The 11,675-nt window shown below is 42.3% G+C and overlaps 1 protein-coding gene across 3 annotated transcripts in view; it reads right to left on the reverse strand.

Moving 5' to 3' along the window:
* Nucleotides 1-1,748: 1,748 nt before the first annotated feature.
* Nucleotides 1,749-11,675, reverse strand: part of raver2 (ribonucleoprotein, PTB-binding 2) — a 133,868-nt gene continuing 123,941 nt past the window's right edge. For all 3 annotated transcript variants that reach the window (XM_072511132.1, XM_072511133.1, XM_072511131.1), the window contains one exon: nucleotides 1,749-2,995. In XM_072511132.1, the coding sequence (XP_072367233.1) occupies nucleotides 2,849-2,995 (147 nt within the window). In that variant the 3' untranslated portion in view covers nucleotides 1,749-2,848. The remainder of the gene's footprint in view (nucleotides 2,996-11,675) is intronic.

Below are 11,675 nucleotides of genomic sequence, written 5' to 3' on the forward strand. Positions count from 1 at the left end.
GTTCGGTAGTTTTCAAAACAATGTTAAAATTGCTGTTAATTACTGTACAGCAGGCTATCCTGCAACCTTAAAATGCAGCATCCACCCACCAGCTCGGCCTCCACCAGTAATATCCATTAGTGGGCAAACACGACTGCTTCCCTCCCAACACCAACTGCCATTTTGCTCGCCCTCTTGCGCCCAGCTGATCTCCACTGCACTGAAATAAATTCCAGCTGCAGATCATCCTTCAACACATATCCCTTTGTCGATTGACAGTAATCTCTGTTCCAATCATTACTTGTTGCTGTTCAAAATCTAGTGAGCAAAATGGCTTGTATTCAAAGGGAGTTATCAATGGCTTGGCCTAGGTGGAGTTGTTAATTGCAGATTATTCTCGGTAGTGTATGAGCCACAGGTGATGAACGCACCAACGAAGGTGTGGATACTACTGGGTCCTACAAAGAAAACTTTAAGAATTATAAAAAGAGATAGAACTATATATTATATAAATTTCCTTAGGTCCCAAGTATTGCTGCAACAGTGCCCAGAAAGACCGTTTGAAAGTTGTTAAACCCCTCTTTAGAGGATGTTAGGCAAATTAGAATTGCTTTCCAACACCCCTTTCCTTTGAAGCATGGCTGCACTTTCAGCTTGATCTCCCACTCTCACTGCAAACTATGTTCCAAGATAGCTGAATCAACAGAAACACCATAACCAAGAATATCAAATCAGCAGCTACAGTATAGGTACCAAACATGATGCCTTGTAATTCTTGCCTGATTAATTGTCTCAGCTTGGACAGTACCATGCCTATCTGCATGCACAGAACCTCGCACTCAATCATTACATTTTCTGAGTACCAGCAAAAACACTTGTGGATTCTACAAACTTGTGGAGAGCTTATTTTAATGTGGAAAATGCCAAGGACTAAGGGACACCTTTAAAACTAATCAGTCATTCTGTTGCAAAGAATATTCTATGCAGCACCATTGCCTATTTTATGCAGTACCATTGCCCATTTGATGCAATAATGCTCCACTTAGATAGTCTTTCACCATTCCCTCCTTTGTAGCATGTGGCTCAATCCCACATTTAGCAATTTCTGCAATGTAGTGAAGCTATGCAGGAACAGTAAAGTTGTAGTATTAACTCATGAAGAGATGTTAAATTCATCTACCTATATCATTATTAACTGTAGCTTAAGACACCTCCAGATTATATTCAGCCCTTTTACTGAAGGAGGCAAATCTATTGCTAATTTCTCAAGTATTTCCCATCAGTCCCCAAGCAAAAGCTTAGTCTTTGCAGAGGGGAGACTCATGAATATTTCAATTTATAGAACTATCTCCACTGAATCTACCTATAAGTAGATCTTTATTAAATCCACAACTTCCCAACTCTCTGCCCAACCACCTTCTCGGACTTGGAATGAGGAAGATTTAAGGCAGCAATTTAAAAAAGAAAAAAAAACATTTCTGGGCTGTACCAATAGACTGCCCATTGCTAGATAGGGGGTAGCATCAAGCACTTCTAAATGCAACCATTTCTATTTTTCCCCCAAATGCCCCTTGGAATACTACCCAGTAAGTTAAGTCATGATACCTTCAGGGACACAAGTGCTGCCCCTTTTATGTTGCAGCATTATATGATGGTTAATGCCTCGGGTATTTTGAGCCAGTACCAGCTTTGTTTAAAGTTACAAAAAAAAAAGTGATCTGGTAAAAAAAAGCTTCCTAAAAAGGACAAAGAAAAGCAGAAAAAAGTGATTCTTTTAAGACGTTTACTTTGTTTACTATGCAAAAAACAAGAAAATAAACCACAGTTTCTGATTCAAGTGTAGTGAAATGAACTCCTGCTTTTCCCTAGTCAAAGGTAGAAACATTTTTTTACTCAGACTATACTATCACAGTCCCCAAACAATTCTAGATCACATATCAGTATTAATTCAAAAACACACATACATATATCAGCATTAAAAATTACTTCATAGAGTAATTACCCCATCAATAAAACAAGGACCCAGCAGTAACCTTCAAAGCAGCCAGAATAGAACACTTCACTGAAAGGAAGAAAGTACTTCTGCATTTTAAGTGCTATATGATATATTACACAAAAAAACCCAACATCTTTGCTTTGGTCAGTGGGAGCAGGCTGTACTGCATCGTGTAAATATACTGAAGACAACTACACCAAATATATACGTCAGTTCGTGCAGTCAGAGAACAAGTGTTCATCCATGGTAAAAGCTAATTTTCATGTACAGTAAATACATTGCACATATGCAAAATGAAATCGGAAAAAAGTGCAATTCAATAACTAAATGATAGAGGTGTACCTGATGTGAAATGATTGAACGGAGAAAAATAATTGGGAGGGAGGGAAAGAAACTCACACCTACTTTTCCATGGCCCTTTCTTTCTTCCCTCCTACCAAAAATCTTAATACATTCTAGAGTGAAACATTTAAGTTGTGATTAAGCTGAATGCTCTACAATTCTTACACATTCAATGAAGACTGATTGAGAGAAGTTAAAACTGGTCCCGCTTTGCAAAAACCATAAAAATTTGAAACCAGATTGTGCAGCTGCCTTCAAAACAATGAGGTCAAGACTGCCTACAGCAGGCATGAACCAAAATGCATGGTAATGTGTTTTTTTAAAAACCTGGTTTGGGGAAGGTGGGGGAGGGGAAGAAAGAGTCAGATTTAAAAAACTACTTCGAAATAAAAATTAAGGAGACCATTAAAATTGATGTCTTTTTAAAAATCAGTTTTTCTAAACATAAATGTATTGACAGGCAATTTCACATTTAAAAGAATTATCTAGCATTAGGCAAAAAGAAACAGCAGCAAAAACACAGCAAAAAAGTCAAAATATCCTCTTTTTCTTGTAATATGAATCAGCATAATGACCACCGAGACCCTGTGAGTGCTGCCCAACGTAGCCGCCATCTGGACTCACTTCAGGGGAAGGCAGGAGGTAGGAAGATGCACGTTTCTGGCCAGTCACTGGAGACTTGAGGAAAATAATGAACAATTTAATCTTAGATCTCATTTGAAAAAGCTCAATTTGTAAATACTTTATATTAACAGTAAGACAAAAAACAAATCACTGGTGCAAGAAATCTTAAAAACAATACTTGTGTCTGGTAGCACGTGTGGAGAGAAAAAATTAGGTTAACTGCTTCCCTTCATACCGGCTGACTATTCCAAACATTTTCTATTAAAATAGTAATTGTTACAACAATCACTGAAATTCTTACATGGAAAACCAGAATATTCTCAGTGACACAACATAACTCTCCAGAAAGAAAATTAACCACGTAGAACAGTAAAGTCCCAGGTTAAATATTTGGCTAGAAAAGCAAAATTACTGCAGATGCTAGAATCGGAAACAAAAAACAGAAAATACTGGACAATCTCAGCAGGTCTGACAGAATCTGTGGAGCGAGACGGAGCTAATGTTTTGAGCCTGGATGACTCTTTGTCAGAGCTCTTTGTCAAAGTCAAATATCTGGTTTCTACTGATGGGACTTGTTGATTTTGGCTCTGGAGGACAGTCAGGTTGACAAGGGAAAAAAAAGTTGATGTTTCCATCCCTGATCACTATCCAGTCACCGTGGGTCTCAACCCCACAACCCAAAGGTGTGCTGGGTAGGTTGATTGGCCATGCCAAATAAACCCTTAATTGGAAAGAAAAATCACTATCCAGTCACTCCTTATTACAGGGTATGTATTTCAAAACTGACTGTAAATGTGATGCATTTTAATGTTTTGTGTCTTATTGCACTCCACTCTCCACAAAGAACCAGAAGGTGCTGCCCTATTTTTTGTCCAACAGATGCCCACTGAACTTTATCTCCAAGCCATTTCAGAAGATGATACATAAATGAAGTATAATAAACCATGTTCAAGCGGAGCTCCGATTTTAAAAAAAATTAACAGGACAGTTGCAAAAACTATTCTGTACTTCTAACAATAGCAGGTGTAATGAGAGTCCAATCACTGTCTGATGGGAACACTTCTGCATTCACTTTCAGTTCCACAGAATCAAAGATCTGAACTCTTCGCGTGAGCATTCCTTAACCAATTCTGCTTATCTACTCACTTCCCAAAGGCTTGCCTGTTTCTCAAAAATGCACAATCATCTCGGTCTAAATTGCTCCCATGACTATGCTCTAACAAATTCTGTATCAAGGAATTTCTCCTAATCCATCTTACTTTAACGTGATGATTTACATGCATTGTTACAGACCCATGCACCAGGAAATCAAATTTCCATTTCATGCCACCAAAACTCTTGAAAATCCATTAAATCTGATCTCAGCCTTTGTTGTTCCAATGGAACTAATCACGGCATTTGCTATAACTATAGTTTTGCATTCTTAGAACATACTTGGTGAATTTTCACTGAACTTGATTTTGATGTCCAAAATAAAAACAGAAAATGTTGGAAATTCTCAGATCGGGTAACATTAAATGAAAGAAAAATTGAATTGATTTTTCATATCTATAAGCTTCGATCAGAACTGCAAGTTAGATGCAACAGATTTTCAATGAAGCAGGGAGGAAAGAACAAGAGGGAAGGTTTGTGTTAGGGTGGGTGAAGACAGAAGGGATTAAATGTCAAAAAGAGGTGTCATTTAATCACACGTGTTTTCCATCTCATCACAGATTTTTCTTTTTATTCTTGCACCCTCCCCAGCCTCTATTTGCCTTCCACCCAATCACAGACTTTTCCTTTCATTCTTTATCCTTTCCCATTCCCAGCCCCTCTACATGTTTAACTTTTTCCAATTCTGGCCAAAGGTCATCGACCTGAACAATAACTTCATTGCTCTCATCACAGATGATACTCATTTTGTTCAATACATGCAGCATTTTCTGTTCTTATTTGATTTTCCAGTATTCGCAGTATTTTGCTTTGGCTTTGATGCTTTCTATAAAAGGCTGTCCAAAACTACCCAGAGCACTCTTTCTGAATGGTGACCGAACCATCAAATTATACACATTCAATGCCAGTCTTTAAACAACAGAATTCCCTACCTGCATGTGTACTTTCAAAGAATTGTGTATTTCAAACTGTCCCCAAAAGGTACTACCCACTTTGAATATCTGTATTTTGTTTACTCCAGGCTATTTGGGTATAGTTAAAATTATCCATTATTATTGTCCTGTTGTTCTTCAACCATCTGCACATTTTCCTTTCTCAGTCCCTATACAGAGATTCCACCTAGTCTAAATAATAGTTTGGTGGCCTCCATTGGAGAATTTTACAATCCCCCTTCCTATTTCTTAATTCTAACCCCAAGGATTCTGATTTAACTCATTCAGAATGTTCATACTTTCCAGTAATATAATAAATTATTCCATCACCTAATACTTTTTTTTCTCCAGCATTTCCACTTCCCATCCAATTTTTCCTGAGAATGTCATAACCTCTCTTCAATTACCATGACTTAAGAGGGTGTTGGTGAGCATGGACCTCCATTTTAACTTGCTCTGGAGGAAACCATCTTGATTGGTGGTGCATTAATTTAGTTTGTGAAGTTCTTAGAAAGATCTTTTTTTGTCAAGGTCAATCTTTTACCATCCGACCTTTTAAATCCCAATTTCTTATTACGTGCCCAAGAAATTCCAAAGGTCTCCTCCTGATTTTTGTCAGCAGAGTTCTTTTAATCTCAGATATCTTCATTGATAGCGTAACTGGTCTAAAATATCTTTAATTATTCAACTCAAAAACGACACTCTGCAGTCTCAATGCTTCTCTAATCGTCCAACAATCACTTCTGTATGTCAAAATGTGAATTCCACAGTTCTCAGTTTTGTTTCCATGTTTAATTTTGCGATGATCATAATCTTCCTCATTTTTTGAGATGCATCTTTGGCAGCTCGAATCCTTAAGTCTTATTTCTTGGTCACACTTTCCATCCAATGTTAACATGCTTGTTGTGTAACAAAATTTGTCTGTGAGATCTTTTAATTCTTTTTTTTAATAAAATATTTTTATTCTCCCTTTTCACATTCTCATCCAAATGTACATTCACCAACAATCAACGGACCATTGGTAACAAATACAATGGCAATCCTCTGGCCAACATTTATTTCCTCCCACCAACCCTCAACATTTTAAATGCAAACATCAAAGAAAAGATTCAGGAATCCACCATCCACCCATATATAGCCATCAGCAACAGACAGTCCATGCCTCCGCACCCCCCCCCCCCCCCCCCAACATACACGTCATCCTATTCTTGAAGGAGCATAATGAACAAGGCCTGTGAACTGTAGAACCCTTCCCCACTAACCAAACTTCACCTTCTTGAGTGTTAAAATCTCCAACAGATCCCCCCACCACCGCCAGGTGACAGGGTGGAGAGACTAACCTCCACCCCAACAGGATTCCCCTTCGGGCAATCAGCGAAGGCTAAAATATCTGCCCCCACACCAGCTTCCAACCCTGGCCGATCCGATCCCCCGAATATGGCCTCCAGAGGACCAGGCTCAAGCCTCACATGTACCACCTTCGAAATTACCCTGAACACATCCCTCAAAAGTGATATGGGCCTAGATGAACCACACTGTCGGATCCTTGTCCTTCTTGAGTAACAGGGAGATTGATGCCTGCCCCAAAGTCTGTGGCAATACTCCCTTCCCTATCGCCTCCTCAAACATCCCCACCATCAGCGGCGCCAATTTATCTTTAAATTTCTTGTAATACTCCACCGGAAACTCATCTGGCCCTGCTACATTCCCCGACTGCATCCTCCCAATCACATCTTATATTTCCTGCTCCACTATCATCCCCTCCAATATGGCCCTGTCCCCCTTCCCCAACCTTGGGTATTCCAAACCATCCAGGAATTCATGCATCTTCCGATCCTCCCAGGTGGCTCCACCTATACAATCTCGCGTAAAACTCCTCAAACACCCTATTAATCTGATCTGGAGTCACCACCAACTTGCCTGCCCTATCCCACACCTGAACAAGTTCCCTTGCCGCTGCCTCCCTCCGAAGTTGACCTGCCGACATGCGTCCCTTCTCTCCATACTTGTAGACTGCTCCCCTCGCCCACCTCAATTGGTGCACCACCTTCCCCGTGGACAGCCGGTCAAAACTCGCCTGCAACCCCTTCCTCTTTTCCAACAGTGCCGGATCCACATCCTCTGCATACCTCCTGTCCACTTCCAACGTCTCATCTATTACCCTTTCCACCCCTGCCTCCTTATCCATCTTTGCCTTAAACAATATCACCTCCCCCCCCCCCTCACCACTGCCTTCAAAGCTTCCCATATCACCACCTGCGAGACCTCACCCGTACAATTAAACCGCACATAATCCTCAATCGCTTTTCTCATCTTATCACAAAACCCTCGGTCCCCCAACAGTCCCACATCCAATTTCCATCATTGTCTCTGCACTATTCCCTTCTCCAACACCATATCAACCCAATGTGGCGCATGTTCCGATATCACAATTGCTGAATATTCCGACCCCTTGACCCCAACCAACGACTTCCCCACCACAAAAAAAATCTATCTGCAAATAGGCCTTAAGAACTGAAGAAAAGAAAGAATACTCCCGCACCTCCGGCTGCAAGAACCTCCAAGGGTCCACTCCGCCCATTTCTACCATTAGCCCAGCCAACGCCTCCGCTCCCCCCCCCCCCCCCCCCCCCCCGGACTAGGTAAGCGGTTGTAGTTGTGACCTGTCTAATTTTGGCTCCTGCACCATATTCCAGTCTTCACCCACTATCAATTCGTGTGAATCCAAGTTGGGAATGGCCCCATACACCTTCTTTACAACCCCTGCATCATCCCAGTTGGGACTATATACATTTATCAATTCCACCAACCTCCCTTCCAGTGTCCCTGTCACTATTACGTACCTACCTCCCTGATCTGCCACAACTTTCTCTATTTGGAACCTCACTCTTATTCACCAGAACCGCATTACCCCGTGCCCTATCAAAACCCAAGTGAAACACCTGGCTAACCAAGCCCTTTCTAAGCCTCCCTTATCCTTCACCCTCAAGTGAGTCTTCCTGCAGTATCGCCACATCTGCTTTCAAACTTTTCAAATGCACAAGCACCCTTGACCTCTCACTGGGCCTGCCAACCCCCTCACGTTCCAGTAACTATCCTAATAGGAGGGTCTCCTCTCCTCTCTTCTTCTCTTTCTCCCCCCCCCCCCCCCCCCCCCGGCCCTCCCTGCTTATCCACCATCATAATTTCAGGCCCTACCCATTGAGCCAGTCCCGCTCCGATCCTTTGTTGGCATCAAACCCCATACCCCTCTCCCAAAGTCCCCCCCCTCCACTACACTCCTCCTCGGAAACACCATCTCAGTGTCGATCCCCACCCCTTTTCTCCTGGGCCCATTGAAACCTAATCACCAGGCTCCAATGTCCGCAGCCCCTCCCCCCACAACACCCCCGTCCACTAGCCGACTTAAGTTAGCTAGTGGGAGATTCCCTGCTCAGGCCTTTCCTCTCCCACCCAGTCCCAGGGAAAAAAGGTTGCCACAAAGAACAACAAAAATCTTTAACCTCTATAACAGCATGAAGTTTGAACATTATTCAAAGTTACATATATACATTCTCCCACTCTTTACTTCTGTCCCAAGCCTTCATAAATGCCTCCACCGTTAAGTCTCTGGAGTTGTATGTCACCCTTAGCTTTGCTGGATACACAACTCCAAACTGCACCGCACTCCACTGTCGTACAACGCCACCTTCACTCAGCCGAAAGCCGCTTTGCCAGTTCCACCGTCAAATCCGGATAGATACGAACCTTGGCACCAACCCATTACACCTCGCGCTCCTTTTTTGCCCAGCTCATTACCTTCTTCTTCTTGTGATATCTGTGAAAACAGATAATCACTGCCCTTGGCAACTCGTTTAACTTGGGCTTAGGCCTCTGCGACCGATGAGCTCAGTCCAATTCATAACGAGAGGGTTCTTCTCCCTCCCCCATCAGTTCTGTCAATACCTTGGCAAAGTACTCTGTCGGCCTCAGGCCCTCGGGCAGGCCCACAAACCTGAAATGTTGTCGTCTCGAGCGGTTCTCCATATCCTCCAGCTTTGCTCGCAGCCCCTGATTGGCCTCAGCCACCCTTTGCAGCTTATCTCCCATCGAGGTGAACTGATCGCTGTGCCGCGACATCTCCCTTCATCTTCTCACTCTGTTCCCTCACCTCAGCCAATGCCTTTGCAACAGCTACCTCAACTACTTTCTGTGGTAGTGAATTCCATAGATTCACCAATCTCTGGGTGAATTAATTTCTCTTCACCTCAGTCCTAAACGGTTCACCCCTTATTCTCAAACTATGGCATCTAGTTCTGGACTCCCCCACCATCGGGAACATTCTTTCTGAATCTACCCTGTCTAACCCTGTTAGAATGTTATAAGTTTCGAGGCGATCCCCTCTCACTCTTTTAAACTCCAATGAATATAATCCTAAATGACAGTCTCTCCTCACATGACATTCCTGCCATTCCAGGAATCAGCCTGGTAAACCTCCGCTGCACTCCCTTGATAGTAAGAACATCCTTCCTCAGATAAGGACACCAAAATTAGCACTGCTGTCTCAGTGCCGAGAACCCGGGTTCGATCCCGGGTCACTATCCATGTGGAGTTTACACATTCGCCCAGTGTCTGTAGGTCTCACCCCCACAACCCAAAGATGTGTAGGATAGGTGAATTGGCCACGCTAAATTGCCCCTTATTGGGGAAAAAAGAATTGGGTACTCTAAAATCTATTTTAAAAAGTTTCTGTACAAACAAAGTTCTACTAAATTCAACACATTTTTAATCAAGCAAGTGCCAAAATAGCAATTAAATGCATTACTTGGTGCTGTATTACATCATATACACACCAGAATGAAGGCTTGGCCTACCACGCTGAAATCAATTGGAATTATGATTGCAAGATACTGTACAACAGCAGTCTGACACAGGGAAGGAGCTTGTGAAACAATGCTGTCTGTTGGTTAATCTCCCATACAGCCTAGCATCAAACTCAGCAATTCAGCCAAAATTGGGTAGATAAGCCAGGAACCTGGAAAGCAAACTGGAATTATAAAAATAAAACAATGCCTCTATGTTCAGAATCGATTTTAAAAGAAAAGAACCTTGTGCAGCGAAACATGTCAATTGTGTATTAAAACTTGCTTCTAGTTTCGGTGTCTCCTAAAGCACCAATTTGTTTTCCAATTTCTTCATACTTACCCTTCCTCATACTTCTAGTACTTCCCCTTCACGTCTGCCACACTGACAGTCAGGTGGCTCAGAAAGCCCAAATCACACAATTAGAAAATAATTTACGGTATGTTCTATTCAAGGCACCTTGCGAGACAATTTTCCTGTTCAACAAGGGTCGCCATGACCACAACACGATTCTTTGGAATCGTACGAGCTCTCAGTTTGAAGCACAATACATCTTGTGACAGGGACTTATTCTATTCATTTGTAAACACCGTTTGTTCCAGGGCTTTTTGGGTCAAAGTTTATATCCATTTTTCCCAATATCACTTTACATGATGGTAGCAAATTTGCTTTATAACAATTCTGTGAAGTTAACGTGAGGAGTTCTATTATAATAAAGGCGTTATACAAATAACATTTGTTGTTGGCCTCTAGTTTTTCTCATCGCTATAAGAAGAAAGACTCATGTCTCCTCTAACAAACCTTTCAATCTTTCTTAGGTCACCCTTCAGCCTTCTCATCAAGAGTAAAGAGAGTCTGTTCTTCCTTTCTTGGAAGTATCTCATCTATCTGGTATGATTCGTGTCAAGCTATTGTTCAGTTTTCAGAGCCTCCATTTCCTTTTATAAAATGGCAAGCAGAACTATGCAAGTGTAATCCAACAAAGGTTAATATAAATTTAGCCTAATCCTGTACTTTTCAATTCTACCCCTCTCCAAATAAACCCTAGTGCTCCTTTTAATGGTAATTCCTCACCTGAGTTTTTACCTCAATCAGTATGAAGAACTGATTGCCTCCCTTTAATTTTATGAAATACATCCAGCAGAACTGCTCAAGCCGTCAACGTAATATTCAACGCACAATATTGGAATCCTCCCCGAACAGCATCTTACAGGAGTCAGTATTCCCAGCAGAGGTGTCGTCCATTGATAGACATGTTAGATATCATAGATTATCATAGAATTTACAGTGCAGAAGGAGGCCATTCGGCCCATCGATGTGCAGGGTCATGATATTGAAGGCAGTTTGCACTACTCAAACTCTCCCTCACTGCTGAAGTCAATCAATTCCAGCTTATTCCAATCCATTTGTATACAGCAAGCACAATCAAGTTGTCACAAGAGATACTGCAAGGACTTCCGGTGGCGGCAATGAGTGAGTGAGCCGCACATTCGTGGGCGCTCACTCCAACGGGATTGGAGGACCTGGTTCCCCGGTTTTGCGGACTGCGGAGCGCTGGAAAGACGGCCACGGAGGTGCTGATGAACGGGCAGAGCTGCATGGAACCGCGGGAGAGAAGAAAGCAGCGAAAGCGGGAGAGGAAAGGACAAAGGCAAGGTGCAGGGGAAGCTGACCCGGGAGCAAAGATGGCGGACCTACGGACCAGGCGATCCAGCAAGCACTGGAAAACATGGTGATAAAAAGCAGTTTTGAATCGTTGAAGCGGGATAACTTGGACCCACTTCAGAAGGCAATGGATCAGCTGAACC

This window comes from Scyliorhinus torazame, chromosome 7, assembly GCF_047496885.1.
Source record: "Scyliorhinus torazame isolate Kashiwa2021f chromosome 7, sScyTor2.1, whole genome shotgun sequence".
NCBI lineage: Eukaryota > Metazoa > Chordata > Chondrichthyes > Carcharhiniformes > Scyliorhinidae > Scyliorhinus > Scyliorhinus torazame.